General features: G+C 45.0%; 2 protein-coding genes across 3 annotated transcripts in view; both read left to right on the top strand.

The window, feature by feature from the left end:
• The window catches only part of MTOR (mechanistic target of rapamycin kinase), a 111,148-nt gene extending 110,089 nt beyond the window's left edge, over nucleotides 1–1,059 (top strand). Inside the window, exon 58 of the mRNA XM_036743117.1 lies at nucleotides 141–1,059. Coding sequence (XP_036599012.1) covers nucleotides 141–156 — 16 coding nt within the window. The 3' untranslated portion in view covers nucleotides 157–1,059. The remainder of the gene's footprint in view (nucleotides 1–140) is intronic.
• Nucleotides 1,060–10,442: 9,383 nt separating this feature from the next.
• The window catches only part of EXOSC10 (exosome component 10), a 51,360-nt gene continuing 44,885 nt past the window's right edge, over nucleotides 10,443–16,917 (top strand). For both annotated transcript variants that reach the window (XR_005009574.1, XM_036744662.1), the window contains exon 1: nucleotides 10,443–10,582. Coding sequence is in view for 1 of the 2 variants with exons in the window: in XM_036744662.1 (XP_036600557.1) it covers nucleotides 10,466–10,582 (117 nt within the window). In the remaining variant the exon portion in view is untranslated. The remainder of the gene's footprint in view (nucleotides 10,583–16,917) is intronic.

Below are 16,917 nucleotides of genomic sequence, written 5' to 3' on the forward strand. Positions count from 1 at the left end.
GCATGTCCCATACTATTAGTTATGGGAGAATGCAGGGAGTGCCCAAGGGATTGCCAGACCTTGATCTTTCTTATTTCAATTTCTTCCCTTTACATTTTGAAAAAGCATGCATTATTAAAGCCTTATCTTTGTCTTCTCAGGTGTCCTTTCTGGTAACTGGAGGCCCTGAGTTGCCCGTGATTCTTCTCTGGAGGCTTTTGTACTCCAAATGTACACTTCCACAAAACAAAACAATGGCCAGATAGCCTTTGTCAGATAGTTTGCAATGTAAATGAAGAGAACTACTGTATATTAAAGGTTGGCTTGAGCCAACTTTAGAGCTGCTGTCGAAGAATATACATTGTCAGAAACACAAGACTTGACTTGATTCCCAGGACAGTGAAGAGGAACATACCAACACCTAAACAAAGCACTTGGTCTTTGGGGTCAGATGGTCCATAACTTTAGAAATACGGGTTTTGACTTAACTCACAAAGAAACTCATCATAAATGTTTTCCTGTTAAAGAACAGCCCTGTCAGCCCGATCCTTACAGACTCAGCAGAGTCAGTTACAGGGAGGGAAAGGGACAGATTTGGGATGATGGACTGAGAGCCTGCCAGTGCCTCCCTCCCTGGCCCTGCTGAGTGGCAGCAGCACCCAAAGCCCAGCCCAGGGATGTTGCACGGCAGTCACTGCCCTTGAGGCCTGGGCGTGGGGCCTGAAGCAGGCAAAGCAGAGTGCATTGGCAAGGCTGCTCTGCCTCTGCTGGGAATAACACAGCACAGGGTTGAGTCCACCTGCTACCCTGTCCCTCCCAGCTCAGTTACAGAGCAGGATCCAGAACCAGTGAGTGAGACCTGAGCGTTCCACGGTCAGAGCAGAGGAGTTACGAAGAAGGTGGCATGCCATGAAATGGTGATGGGTGTCAGACGGAAGGAGGAAAGGTCTGAGGCAAAGAGGGAATTAGGAGTAAATATAAGAGGAAGTGCACAAAGTATAAAGTATAGCCATGTCTAGAGGCCATGATGTATCTGAACAAAAACTTTTGTGCCAATAAACACCAAAATGTTATAAAAGACCTTTGAGTAGCTTCTTATTCCCGATCTTAAGGGGAAGGAGGGAACATGGAGAGAGGCAGCCAAAGTACATTATTGTCAGATACTCATTCTGGAAAATAAGCTCCTCTACTCTGCACTTAACTATTGAAATGCTGTAAAGTATGGGAAAGGAGCCATCGACCAATGAGGACAGTGAGGCCTAGAAAGGCCTGCCTTGTCCAGATCACCTCCACTCAGTACTAAGCAGGCTTATGTGTAAGGGACACAGGATGCAAAGACAAGACAGCATGGCCCTGTCCTCAAGGAGAGGATACAGCCTATACAAAGACAAGTAAATAAAAGGTCATCTGAGCAGAGGTGTCCATTGGAAGTCATGAAATAAGTCTGGAAAGGCAGGTTGGAACCAGATTCCAGAAAGCTTTAAAGGCCAGGCTGAGGAGTATGCTCATTATGCTGAAAGCCCCTGGAGTGTCCACCTGTGCAGCAGTGGATTAGGGAGGGAAGATAAAAAAGTAATTAAGGCGTTACAATAATGCACCAAGAGGCCACAGGGGCCCGAACTAGGGGAAGGGGTGTGGAGAAAAGGGTGGTTGCAAGAGATCGATGACAGATGGGGTACATGGGGGGAGGGAGGCGGAAGACTTGAGGATAATTCCAAGGTTGTAAGCCTCGGTGTCCTCCAGAAAACCCAGGAAGGTGAAGGAAGGAATAGATCTGGTAGGAAAGACGTTCTGTTATGCAAGTAGCTGGATGGATGGGTGGATGGGTAGATAGGCACGTTTGTTTTATTCAAGATGCCAGCTGATATGCAAGTAGCTGGATGGATGGGTGGATGGGTAGATAGGCACTCTATGCTTGGTGTTTATAATCCAAATACAAGGAAAAGAAAGACGTTCCCTAGGGAAAGACAGCCAATAAAAGGAGCTGAAGGGGGTGCAGCTATCTAGGTTAGAAGTGAGTTTGGCTGGTTTGGCCATCTTCAAATGTGAAGTTCTGGAGGAGAGAGCATTTAGGGTGGAGAAATGTCTACCTTGAAAGGGAACCAAAGCAGATGTGGAAAAGCCTTGAGGCTTTGAGGGTCAGGAGTGGAGCCCAGGGAGATGTGAGAATGGCTGGCTTGGGCTGGTTCCTGAGGAGGAAGGGGGCATGTGGGTGTGAGAGCACCTTCAGTTTGAGAAAGGAGCTGAGCCTCAGAAGCACATCTAGGTTAGAAGGAAGCAACACCAGGCCAGGGTTCAGGAAACAAGTTAGGGCTGGCTATACAGATCTGACTGCCATGCCTGGACTCTGGAAACAAACGATCTCACCAAGAGAAATTGTAGATGAAGCGGGTCCAGCACGTAGCCTCAAGGCACATCCCTGCTTAGGTAGATAAATTGGACTGAGAAGGAGCCGCTAGACAGAAGGTGTAGGAGAGAGCCATGGCGCAGGAGCAAAGAGGGCAGATCCCTGGCAGAATTGAAGTGGCCAGCAGTGTCAGATGGGCTGAGCACTGAGAAAAGGCTAGCCTGAGGTGAAGACCAGGCCTCATGGGGGAGAAGCCTCAGACAAGACCTGGCTAAGGCAGGATGGATGCTGATAGCAGCTGGAGCTATCAGGCCAGGAGAAAACTTAGCTTATGGGCAACACAAATCTTGCCATGCTGGAGCTGAGGCCAGCACCATAGCCAAAGTGCCTACTGTGGGCGCTCCGGGGCTCTGAAGGTCTCAGGTGGGTCCCTCAGCCTAGGCCTTGAAGGCTTCCAAGTTGTTGGCCATCAAACTACTTTCTGCTCCAGCTCTTTGATCTGGGCCCAAGCTGGATGCCATCTTAACCAAGTTCCTGGTGCAGTTCCCAAGCCCTTTAATGCCAAATGGCAGATCAGAGGATCAGAGCTCACTGTCAAGTACAATAAAACTTCCAACTGTTTGCTCAGTAGTGAGAAGATTAATGACTTCCAGGGCTGCCCTGGGTGGGGGGTAAGGGGGAGGGGGTCAGCATTCTAGGCTCCGAAGCCCTCTCACTCCCTACCACCACCAGCCTCAACCCCTAGGCTTCCTTGGGTACAGAATCCCTCAGGATCCCAGGGCCAACAGGCTCCTGATTGCCTGGTGTTCTTACGCAGCATGGCTGGGCAGGACTTGGACAACCCAACGGAGCCACCAGGAGAGGGGCGACAGGGCAGGCCTGCCTCCTGTAATAACTTTTTTAGCGTGAAAGGAAGAACTTAAAGAGTATAATAGCCTGGGAAGATGACAGGGTCAAATGAAAGTGTCCCAAGGATGGGGAGGCCCCAACATGTTTGCAGTCAGCAAAGGAGCAGCCAATGGGTCAAGATGGAAAGATGAGAGAGTCAGAGAGGCAACTTCTTTCCTTCATACCACACACACACACACACACACAGCAAGGGAGAGATATAAGGGCAAAAATGAGTAGGGGCCTCCACCCACCAGTTCCTGAGGACAGCCAGAACTAGGTGATATCGGAATTGGGAAATATTTAACAAAACAAAATAAACATAGATAATATCTGGTTTTCTAAGTCAAGATGCAGCCCGAAGGGCCCTTACATACAGTTCCATGCCCCACCCCCTTTCTAACTGAATTGGACACCAATGGCTACAGTTGAGGAAAGGGAAGAGAGAGGGACACACAGTGCTTTATTTGGGCCCAGGTGATGAAGGCCAGCTAGCTCCTCAAGGCGCCATCCCTGTGTACACCACCAGATGGCGCTCCAAGCCCTATCCCTTTCGGTCCCTTCTTACATGCATTTGGGATTTGCCTGGGATCCTCAGCCCCGGTTTGATCTATTGTGACCTAAGGGTATGAAAACATTCCAAGCAATAATTCACAATTTATCAAAAATGGCTCAGCCCACCCCCTCCCATCCTACTTGAGAATCCGATCTCCTTCCCCAAACTTGGGATGATCCGAAAGGATTCTCATGGTTTAGGATGTATTTACTGAGTTAAAAGGCTAAGTTGGTGGTCATTTAAAGCCCCTAGGGGATGCCGCCTCTCCTAGGAAGGTCTGAAATCTAGACTTCCCCCCCGCCCCCACCCCGGTTTTGATCAGGTCCCCCTGAATGCCTTTCTTTGGGCTTTTCGTGCCCCACTTTCAAAGAGAGCCATGTCTCTAGCCTGGCAACCCTAGACAAGCTGTCCACTCTGGGTGCTTGGGACAGGATGGCTGGTCTGGATTGGTCATTTCCCAGGGGTTTTTTTGGGGTGGGGGAGTGCCACCCCAGCCCCTGCACATTGCAGACCCTTATTCTCTTCCTGATTTCTGATGGGTGTCTGGTCTCCAGCATCGTCGAGTATTTCCACCAGGCCCCGGGGCCCCCAAACAGACAGAGTGGCCACATTCCCTGGCCTTGCCTCCAAGCTCACCATCCCCACTTCACCTCCTGTATCTGTCCTAATATTTCAAATGTCCCCCTCAAAGTGCAATATAAAATGACTTTAGGCAACTGCTTCTTGTTACAAATGCCCCAAAGCTAATCAACCAGATAAGGATAATGCAAAAAGAGAAAGAAGTAAAAGGACAGCCAAGAGGGAGGGAGCTGGGGGGAAACGGCAGGAAAAGCAACATTCTAAAAAATATAAGTGTGAGCTAATGTGGTGGAGCCCTTTTTTTAGTATGTGAGAGATCTAGAAGTTCTGCTCTCCCGGGGACCCATATAGGCTTTAGGTCAGATTTAAGGAAGATTCTTTGGACAGAGCTGGAAAATTAGTGACCAGAGACAGCTAGGAAAACCTGAAAATCTGTAAGTACAGAGTAACTAACCCTGGTGGCTTCATGGAGGCAAGGAAATGGATCCAACCCAATAATCCAATGCAATAACTATTTACTAAGCACCTGTTATGTCCCCTCCATTCCCAGGGATCTATGGTCAAGTTGCTTAAAATGACCCATTTATTATTTTTTGACCCATTAAATTTTTTTTGGTACCTTTTGTTTTTATACTGCTAAAATTTCCCCTCCTCTTCTGCTTCCCAGAGAACCCTCTTATGAAACAAAAAAATTTCCCAATATGTTTTTAGTTATTTCATTAAATACTTCTCAATTACATGTAAAATTTTTTTTAATTTAAAAATTTTGAATTCCAAATTCTCTCCCTCCTTCCCCTCCCCCCCCCTGAAAAGGCGAACAATTTTATAAAGATTATACATGTGAAGTCATGCGAAACATATTTCCATATTAACCATATTAGAAAATACAGAACCTCCCCAACCCAAAAAAAAGAAAAAGAAAAGAGAGTTTTAAAAAAGTATGCTTCAATCTGCATTCAGACTCCATCAGTTCTTTTTCTGGAGGTGGAGAGCATTCTTTATATTCTTTATTATTTATTTTATTTGTATTTATATTATTATTTATTAGCATATTCTTTATATTCCTTTGGAACTGTCTTGGATCATTGTATCATTGCTCAGAATAACTAAGTCATTCACAGTTGATCACTGTACAATATTGCTGGTCCTGTGTACATACAATGTCCTCCTGGATCTGCTCACTTCACCATGCATCAGTTCATGTAAGTCCTCCCAGGTTTTCCTGAAACCATCCTGCTCATCATTTCTTATAGCACAATAGTATTCCATCACAATCATATGCCATAACTTGTTCAACCATTCCCCAACTGAAGGGCCTCTCTTCATTTACTGGTTCTTTGCCACCACAGAAAGGGCTGATATAAATATTTCTGTACTTTCCATTCTTCTATGATCTCTGGAAAACAGACCCAGTAGTAGTATTACTAGGTCAAAGGGTATATACATTTTTATAGCCCTTTGGGCATAGTTCCAAATTGTTCTCCAGAATGGCTGGATCAGTTCACAACTCCACCAACAATGCATTAGTGTCCCAATTTTCCCACATCCCCTCCAACATTTGTCATTTTCCTTTTCTGTCATATTAGTCAATCTGATGGTTGGTTGTTGTCCTTCATTCTTGAAGACATTACTATGTTGGAGTCAAGGTACAGTGTATCTGCCTGTGGCCAATCAGATCAACGTGGGCTTGCTTGGAAGGCTCTACCACAGGTTCGGCCATAAGTAGTCCATACAAACATATGGAGTGGAGATGTCTCTAAATTTACACGTCTCACATTTCTTTTGAGCTACTGCAATTTTGCTTTACTTACAGAATACAGCACTCTCCTTGACGAAGTCCTGTGCCAGAGTTTACCACGTCTCACAACTGATTCCAAAGTTCTTCAGAGACCTCGAGAGTGTCCTTACATCATTTCTGACTGCCATGTGAGCACTTGTCTTATGTGAGTTCTCCATAAAAGTCTTTTGGACAAACGTACTTTGGCATCAGAACAACGCGGCCAGCCCGTCAGAGTTGTGCTCTCTGCAGTCTGAATGCTCAGCAGTTCAGCTCTAGAAAGAACCTCAGTATCTTATCCCACCAGGTGATCTCTTCCTAAGTCGGTTCAGTTTCCTTCCTGAAGGGGGCGCTGGTATTGTTGTAAATCAATCTGATTCCTGTGAAGTGGTACCTCAGAGTTGTTTTAATGTGCATTTCTTTCAACAGTGATTTAGAGCGGTTTTTTTTTTTCATTTGACTATAGACAGCTTTCATTTCTTTGTCTAAAAACTGCCTGTTCATATCCTTTGATCATTTATCAAGTGGGGAATGTTTCCTATACTTACTAACTTGGCTTAGTTCTCTACATATTTGAGAAATGAGGCCAAACAAAAAAATTTCAAGAGAAAAAAATCAACAAATACTTTGAAAAAAACTGACAGTATATGTAGCATTCTACATTGGTAGACCTGCCCACCTTTACAAAGGAGTAGGAAGAAGTGTGACCCTTTTTTTTTTTTTTACTACCAAGGCATCACGAGAGCTATAGGGCACAGCCCACAAAGAATGAAAAGGAGTAATTTCATAACCTTGTTCCTCTCTATTTGTTTTTGGTTTTTGGAGACTGGGTGCCTCTCTCTCACCTAGACTGGAAATGTCCTGGCCATTCATGGGATTCATCCTGATGTTGATTTATGTGGAAGCTGGGCCCATCTGACCATCTCTAGGCAGCCTGGTGTTCCTTTGCTCCCAGGGGCTCATCATAGAGGGATTCAGTGGGGACATCACCTCCAACTCAACTACAGCTTATTGACTCCCTAAATCTATCAACCTACCAACCCTAGCCTTCCCAGTGGCAGAAACTACAGGCCTGTACCACCACACTCAGCTTGACTTCATGATCTGCCTCCTAACTGGACTCTCCAGGACCATCCCTCTACCTGTTCCTGCCTGCTTCAGGACAGAGCTGTCAAACACACAGCTCAACAGCTAGTAAGTAACTGAAGCTAGATTTAAATCCAGGCCTCTCCTGATGCTAGGCCTAAAGTCTTCCCCATCACTCCCAAGTATACTCAAACCAGATTAAAATGTAATTAGGAAGTAGTTTTTAAAATAAAAAAATACAATGAAACATATATGATATTAATATGTGGTTTTCTAAATCAATATTCAGCCCACAGGGATCCTTTTATACTATTAGCACCCCTGTTTCTGTTTGAATCTGACACTACTGTTGTAGAAAACGATACCACCACCTGCAGGGGACTTCAACATACATATTGATCCTCCCTCCAACACCCTGACTCCCCAGTTTCCCATGACCTATTCCTCCACTCCATCGCCGCCACAAAGAGAAGAACACACCCTTTACCTTGCCATCACCAACGGGTTTGCCTCCAATCACAAAATGGTGCTAACTGGATCTACTATAAAATTCTGGATCCACGCTACACAAAATGGATGTCTTGACAGTGCTCTCTTCTGGCTCTCCTCCAACCTGTCAGACTCCTTTGCTGGATCTCCATCCAGGTCACCCCCACTAACACTGGACCTTGTTCTCTGCTCTCTGTATCTTATATCAGCTCCGGAGGGTGGATTTAATTCTCTTCTCTATGCAGATGAATCTCTGATCTATTTATCCAATACAAACCTCTACCAAGCAACAGTCTCATCAGTCAGCCAATAAACATTTATTTAGCACTTACCATGTGCCAGGAAGTGTGCCAAGCACTAGTAATACAAAGAAAGGTAAAAGAGAATCTGCTCTCAAAGAGCTCACAGTTTAAAGGGGTTGACGACATACAAGCAAGCAAGCTATATGCTAAATAAATTGGAAATCATCAACAGAAGGAAGGCCCAGACTCGAGAGGCATTGGAAAAGGCTTCCTGTAGAAGGTAGGATTTTAGCTGGGACTTGAAAGGAAGCCAGAGAAGCCAGGAGGCGGCGATGAGAAAGGAGAGTTTTCCAGGCATGATGAAATGCTTGGAGTGGAGTGTCTTGTTCAAGAATGAGGAGGAAGTTGTCACTGGATCACAGAGCATACAGTGTGGGTGTTTCCACAATCTGGCTAGCAGCTTCTGTGGGGGTGTAAGATTCACCCACAGCCAGCACCCAGAAAGCTGCCAGCAGGCTGGGAAAGCACAGGTTCTTTTGATCTGCTTAACTAAGGAAAGCAAGGTGAAGGGGTTGACAAGTTTACTTTAATCCAGCATACAGACGGCATTCACTTAGTTCAGGGGAAAAAACCAGCACCCTGAACTTCAGAATAAAATACAAACAAATTACAAATATCAACAGACAGACCCAAAACAGATTCATAGTTACCAACATCTAGGTTCAGCCCAGGAGCTCAGAACAAGGGCTGGCCCAGAGTCACGCACCACCACTGCTTCGACAAAGAGTTCCAAAGAACAGACAGCCAACCCCTGGTTTTTATATCTTTTTCAGCGTCAGGAGTGAGTCACACATGCGACTCACCCACATGACCTAGAATCGTCACAGAGAGGCGGACTTAAACCCATGTGGTCTAAAAGCCTCTGCTCTCCCACACATGTAAACCAGGCCCTCCCTGGAGTTAGCCCCACCTTGGGCCCCACCTTAGTTGCCAATCCACACCTACTAAGGTTTTACACCTAATAGGGGTTTGGGCCTGGGGCTTAGCACCTAGTAAGGCTCAATGAATTACTCAAAGGGAACAAAAGCCAAACTATTCAAGGGCACTTGTTGAACTAAGTGCTAAGGAGCCCATTTTTGCTTACCAACACAATGGGTTAAAATATAAGACTAGAAAGTTTGGAGGGACCCGGCAATACCCTTAGTAGGTCTACACCCCCCAAAAGGATCAAAGAAAGAGGGGAAAGACCCACATGTACAAAAATATTTATAGCATCTCTTTTTTTTTTGTGGCGGCAAAGAACTGGAAACTGAGGGGACACCCATCGATTGGGGAATGGCTGGAACAAGATTGTGATGGAATACTACTGAGCCGTAAGAGATAAACAAAGGAGAGGGTTTCAGAGAAATCTGGGAAGATTTGAATGAACTGATGCAAAGTTAAGTGAGCAGAACCAGGAGAACAATTTCTATAGTAGCAGCGGATACTGTAAAGACTTAATAACTCTGATCGGAACAATGATCCCCACCACAATTCCAAAGGACTTATGGTCAAGTATGATACCCTCCTCCAGAGAGAGCTGATACACTGGGAGTACAGATTGAAGACGCTGTATTCTCTTTCCGTCTCTCAGCTTGAGGAAGTTTTTCTGGCTGTCCCCGTACCTTCCCTCCTGCACTCTGACCTGGGACCTCCCTGTTTCAAGTCCCAACTAAACCCGGGTCTTGATGATGGAGAAGGGGAAGCTTTTCCCAACCCCTCTGATCTCTAGGGGCTTCCCTCCCTCAGTAACCTATTTACGCTTTATACGGCTTGTCTGCTGTGTTGGTTTGCGTGTTGTCTCACCTATTGAACTGTGGGCTCCTCGGGGTCAGGGACTATCTCCTGTCCCTTTCTTGTATCCACACAATAGGTGCTTAATGCTTTCGTTTGTTTGAGTGATTCTATGATCCCAGGAACTAGCCGCGTGCCCTTGGGTAAGTCATTGCCCTCCTCTGCACCCCAGCTTCCTCAGCCCTCAAAATGCGCAGAGCTGGTCTGCATGGCTCTCTCTAAATAACGGCAGCTGGCATTTACACGGTGAGTCTGCAGGGCTCTTTACAGTCATCCTCACGACCACTGCGGCGGGCAGGCGCTCTTATTACCCTCATTTAACAGCTAGGGAAACTGAGTCACGGGGACGTGCCCAGTCTGAGATCGGCTCGGAACTCGCTCTACCCGCGTAGCCACGTCTGGGCCTGTTTCCTCTTCTGTAAAACGACGGTGGAGGGGAGGTTTGGCTGGCTGACTATCTAGGGTCTAGGATTCGAGGTTACATTTCCGGCCTCAGTTTCCTCTTCTGTAAAACGAAGAGGCCGGACCACGTGACTAACCGAACCCGGACCCCGGGTCTCTGCGGCCAACGAGGCACGTCTGTAACGTGCGACCGGCTGGGCTGCTGACGTTTCTCTGCGCATGCGTGCTCAGGAGCACGCCCACCCGCCGTCCTCTCGCGAGATCTCTGGAGTTGGGGGGGCAGGAAGATGGCGGCTCCCAGTGTTAGAGCCGCGAGACCCGGGCCGGAAGCGACGGCTGCGGCTGCCGAGCCGAGCGGGATGATGGTGCTGCCGGGGTTCAAGGATGCGGACAGCTTCGTGAAGGTGAGCGAGCCGAAACCCTGGGAGACCGAGGGCCCCTGCCTTCTGCCCCGGGCCTTCCTCCCTGGAGGGCCGAGCCCCCGAGGCGGGCCCTGCCCTGGGCGCCTCCTGAGGAGAAAGGCACGGCCCGGCCCGGCCCTCTTCCGAGACTCTGCCCCGTCTTTATGGAGGCTGCTGCTGGGACTCCCCATGTCCCTCTGTCCATCCCCCCGCCCGTGTCCCTTTGCCCATCACCCCCCCCCCATCTTTCTTCTATCCATCCTCTTCCCTCTCTGGTCATGCCCCTTGGTCCATCCCCGCTGTCCACCCTGCTCTGTCCATCCCCCTCTGTCCTTCATCCTCCCCCTCTGCCTGCCCTCCATCTCCTCTCCCCCCCACCCCCACCCCCTTAGGCCATTTGTACCTCCTCTCCATCTCCCCTTTGTCCGTCTACATGTCTGGACCTACTCTGTCCATGCCTCTTCCCCTGCCCCCATCCATCACTTCTCTTAATCAGCTCTGCCCAAGTGAGAAACTCCAGGGTCTTTATAGGAGCCTAGATCTAGGCCTGGAAGAGACCTTAGAGGCCGTCTGGTCCAGCCTTCTCATTTTATAGATGGGGAAACTGAGGCCAGGGAAGATAGACCACTTGCCTGAGATCAATAATCCCCAAACCCAGGATCTCTGATTCCAGAACCAGGGGTCTTTCTGCTGCAGCCCTTTCTTCACAGCCTGGTGCAGTCCTTCATGTCTCCTTACCTTTTATTTCCCTCCCTGCTCTTTGGGATCTGTGATTCTCTTCTGTCCACTGCTTCAAGCTTGGGTACTCCATGTCCTGCCTCCCTGCCTGTCCTCCATTCCTGGAATGCTCTTCTTCCCCTCCAGTCCCTGGTTTTCCTCGTACATGAAGCTTTTTTTCATCTCCCCAGCTCGTGGTGTACTCCTTCCCATAACAACATTGTATTCATTTTCTGTATTTTTAAAAATACCCTTGTATATGCACATCTTGTTTCCTTCCTTGGTGACATGTAAGCTCCTCAAAGGCAGGGAGCTGTTTTGCTTTTCTTTGAACCCCTAGTCAGAGGTGGGGAACCTTCTACCTAGAGGTCACTTGTGGCCCTCTAGGTCCTCAAGTGCAGCCCTTTGACTAAATCTTATGACCTAGAGGGCCACATGAAGGTTCCCCCACCCCTGCAGTCCTTTGCAGAGTGTCTGATATCTAGTAAGTACTTAATAAATACTTCTGGATCAACTGAAATTTCTCTTTGTATTCCTAACACTTAGCACAGTGCCTAGCACTTAGTAAGCTTTTTTATAGTTTTCTCACTCAATAAACATTAAGTACCTGCCATGTGACAGGCACTGTGCTAAAGCGTTAGGAATACAAAGAAAGGCAAAAGATAGTTAAGGATAAGTTAAAAGTAATTAGGAGAAGGATGACACTAGAATTAAGGGGGATGATGGAGAAAGAAAGGCTTCTTGAAAGGGTTCGGATTTTTAGCTGGAACTTGAAGGAAACCAGGAGACAGAAAATGAAGAGGAAGAGAGTTCTAGGCTGGAGGAATAGGGAGAATGCTCTGAGTTGGGAGATTGTGTGTCATGCTCAAGGAATAGCCAGGGGGCCAGTGTCACTGAACCCAAGAGTAAGGTGTAAGAAGATTGCAAAGGGTCAGAGGGGTCTGGGTTATGAAGGGTGTGAAGGGTTTGAAATGCCAAACAAAAGATTTTATATTTCATCATAGAAGCAATAGGGAGTCACTGGCATTGATTTGTTATACCAGATAGCGAGTGAGACACGCCACAGAGTATAAGTTTTGAATGGAGAAGTTTATTAGCCGGCGGTCATTCGGGGAAAATTCCCAGGACAAATGACCACGTTTAAAGGGAGAGGGTAGTTTTTATAGAGAATACAGGATTCAGTGCATAATTATCTCTTGAAATGTCATTTTGCAGACTCGGCACGCCTGTACCTTTTATGACCATGATCAAAGGAAACTCCTTAATAGATTGTAAATACAACATATCAGATAGTTGACAAAGTGTCAATTGGAATTACAACTCAGGATCTCTGTGTCCAGTTTGCCATACATCCCACAACATGACTCATGAGATAAGAGCTAGGAACAGTCACATAATGCAAAAGAATATCTGGGGCTGAGGCTTTCATCCTTCAAGGCCATAGGCAGACTGAGTGATGGTCCAGCTGGGTTTTGTTGAGACGAGAGATAAAGTTGTCTCCCAGCCAACTCAGTTAGATAAAGGAAGATCGTTAGGCTTTCCTGGTAATTAGCTTACATTCCATGGAAATATCTTAGGGGCCCAGGACACTCGGACCTCAGTCTGTTTTTTTCTTATGCAGACTGGGGTTTGCAGTTAGGGGCTGGGGGCAGGGTTTTTCTAGCAATAGCTGGCTACTCAGGTATCACATCTCCCACTTCTTTTATGGAACATTTCAAATATTTGAAAAGGAATGACTTCATTCAGAGCACCTGAGGTTTGGGCCACTAAGACAGGGACAGAATTAACATGAGAACGAATAAGGTTGGGGATATGAGAAAGTAATCAGGAACCTATAGTTACAGACAGGATCAATAAAATGAGGGGGGGGGCCAGCCAAAGTGCTAGCAGGGTGGTGAGCCAGGGGGGACGTTGGTCCCCTGAAAATCACTCAATATCAGCTTAGGCTAGTGCCAGGTGAAAAACTTGCAGTAAAAATTCCCTAAACGCATCCTGTAAAGCAGGGGTTTGGGAAGTAACTGAAGGCATGCATAAAGTAACAATACAGGGCAAGGCTCAGGTAGAAATTCAGAAGCTTCTTCAATTAGAGTGGCCGCAGCAGCCAGGGAGTCCAACTGTTCTTTTAAACAGGCAACTGGCTTAGGCAACTAAGGACTGCGTTAGGACTCCCAAAGCCGGTGCTGTCCCTTCATCAACATGCCAAGTGAAAAGTTTGTAAAGACAAGAGTGTTGACAAGGGTCAGTTAAAGTATATACCTGTAAAATATTTAAGCAAGGTGCTCCTCTCAGGATTAGGGTCTCATCCCTCAATGGCTAACAAGGGAAAAATATCCTTAAGTAAGTCTGATCTGGCCTTGTCAACAGAGGTAGGGGTATTTCCTGAGCAAAGTTTAGAGAACAAAGAAGCCCAGGTCCTGGATCTTCTTCCAGTTACTCATTAATTCAGGCTACAAAATGGTATAAAACATTCCACATTTCCCCCTTTTGGTCAAAGGCAAACTGAAGGTTTCGCCTGAAGACCAATTAAGGTATGGAAAAAAACTCTACCTTAAAAGTTCTAAAAATCCTTATCTAGGTGGATTCAGGTTTTTTTTTTTCTGTGTTTGGACATCCCCAGAGATGGACAGTAATTATAAACCACTTGTAAACAAGCAGGGGGAGCAAGTTGCAAGGGGGATCAGTAGGGAGCACAATGGGGAAACTAGGGAACTTAAATAAAATAAGCTAAAGACACCAAAGGTACAAGTAAACAGTCTTGGGAACGCAAAGGACTCAGAAAGAGAGTTGTCCTTCGTACAGGTTCTGGTCCAGAGTCTCGGGAGGGGCTGCCTGCGTCTGTTGCTGTCCCCTTCAGGCTCCTTTGAAACAGGAGGGCAAGGTGTCCTATGGGCTCAGATGTCCACTTGGGATCAGGGGCAGATGTGACAGAAGGATCAAGGAGTCCATCCACAAGTTGGCAGCTGTAGAAGTAGTCAGATCTGATAGGAGCTTCCAGAATACATATGATTTGATAATTGAGAGAAAAACAGCACAACATAGGTCCCAGCCACACAGGGCTAAGTTCAAATAAATACAATACCTAGATAGTAAAAGAGAATTCTGCTTCTCTGGTTCAGATCTAGAAATTCTCAAACAATTCTAACTTAATATAACTTAGTACAATCACTTAAATTTGGTTCCCCTTCCTTTAACTTCAGAGTATTTCAGTTCATATATCATCTACTGTTTCTGTCCTTACCTAAATTTTGTACCTGGTATAAGAATCCTTTAAAATATGAAAGTCCAACCATAAATTGAACTCATCTTCCTTTTAAAATCATCAGACAGATACCTTACAAAGGAGATATAATTTCACTTGTAACAATATCTTATACAATTTCCTTGTGCAAAAATCCACATTTAAGATCTTGTTACCAAAACATACTTATCAGCTCGAATTTCCAGAATTTATAAAGTATGGAGCCAGCCATACACATCTGTATATAATTCTTAGGGGAATTGCCTTTTTCAAAATTTGCTATCTCTTCCTTCCCCTAGACATTGATCACATTACATCTTTGCCTTATTTGCTTTGCCTAATCATTTTCCCCTTTTGGAGGATGTTATCCCTATATTATTTCAATGTTTTATTTGGCCATGAACATAGGTTAAAATTGTAAGCTAGTCATACTTGTATCCTATTATAATAACTCAGAAATATTTCAATATTCTTCTATTACCTAATAGATTTAGCATAGTGCTTACAAAACTTCTTGTTAATATAAATTTGCTATGAAAGAAATGAGGGACTACGTCATATATCTTAACAAAAGGAAAGAACTTCTTCAGCTCTGTTTGATTCCAGGCATGAGTCATATCTGATAGCCAATCTTATAGTCACCAGGTGCTGAAAGCTGGGCTTAGGAGTAATCAGGTGGAGACTTTCCTTTTCAGAAAGGAAATAGCAGAATTTGGGAAATAGAGTCAGGAAGATCCTACCTAGGCTGTGTCCAAGGTCGTCTTCAAGACTTTTTTCCCAGGCACAGACCTTTCAAGTTCTCAGCTTGCAATGCCCGCCATACTACCACTGGCTTCACGTGACCTAAACCTGTAATCAGAGCTTAAAAACAATATTAAATTGTAGTCCCATAAAATCTTAAATAGCAAATAAATATCCTTCACATGAGACTGCCCAAATTTCATTGAGCTAATAATTATCAAATCAAGCTACATAACATTTCCAGCTTCTAAATACTTCCTCACACTCTTTCCTAACTTGCTAAAACCATCTGAAACTATCATTCTCAGGACAAGGGAGGCTTAGCTAACTCCCATTTGTCCCCTAACTCTCTCATCTGCCTTTTGTATCCCCTCAAGCTTTTATTTACCTTTCCAACCTATTACTCAGTGTCCCTTTACGTTTCAACCATAACACAAAACAACTCATAAGTTAGTACTTTTCACTTACATAACTGTGTATACTGGAATCCCATTCCAGTTTGCTTAAACAAACAAAAGAGGTTAATGACTGACCTCTCAAGTTGATGGATTTGTCCCTGTTAATTCCTTCTGGAGGAAAAAGGAACACTTCAGGAATTGAGTCTTATACACATTGTTAAGCTCTAACTCTCACTTAAAATCACAAAAACATTTTCCAAAATACTTCTAGAATTGTTTACCTAAACTGAAGATGTCTCTGATTTAGTCGCAGTAATTAATTACACTATTTGTGTCAATACCCAATTGCTCTTAAATCACTTCACAACATCCAAGAACTCTATCTCGCATAAATACAACTTTAAAATCCCAGCCTTAGTCTATGGGATAATGATTCAACCCTACATCATAAAACTTCTCTTCCCTTTCTAATTATTCTCATTAACACTTTAGAAACCATATTATCTTTCATTTGACTATAGAAGAGTACCAACATAACCAGTCATTTGATTAAAACAACAAGATTTTACATATTTGCATTTATCCAATTTCCCATTTTTTAAAACAACTTCTTTCACAACGATAACAGATTCTGGCAGATAACTTCCCTTTTGTCACTACCTGCTTATTTCTGATTAAAGAGATCTGCCACATCATCTCCCCCTGAGGGTGGGTTCTTTCCCATCAGATGGCAAGCTTCACTAATAAGAACTGTATCCTTAAGACCCACATCCTCCTCGAAACCTAATCTTATCCTAAAAACATCACCTTTGCTGACTTTAAAAAGCCAGGTTTGAGACCCCTACTGTTCTTTCTTTCAATAAAAACTCAAATCCCAGTAATTGTTGCCCCTCCCCCTTTCTTCCCTTCTGACACGTGAGCAAAAGTAGAACTCTTTCTTCTTATTTAAACTAAAGGGGGATGAGTAAGGAATGCAGACTGCCTCCTTATTCAAAAATGTAGAATAAGACATTGAATGGGCCATGCTTTAACCACCCTCCCCAAGACTTCTACAGATAAGGTTCTCACCCAGAACTTGGAAAACTGCAGGTTTGAACTGCAACCAATTTGCTTACAAGTGGAAACTCAGCAGGCCTTCTGAAAATCATATGAAAAGATTTTACGGAGCATTTTAAAAGTATTTTCCCTTCTTAAAGCAAAATAACCTTTAAACATTTGGATTCATTCATATTCCCAAAGTGCCA

The sequence above is a fragment of the Trichosurus vulpecula genome, chromosome 2 (assembly GCF_011100635.1).
Source record: "Trichosurus vulpecula isolate mTriVul1 chromosome 2, mTriVul1.pri, whole genome shotgun sequence".
In the NCBI taxonomy this organism is placed as follows: Eukaryota; Metazoa; Chordata; class Mammalia; order Diprotodontia; family Phalangeridae; genus Trichosurus; species Trichosurus vulpecula.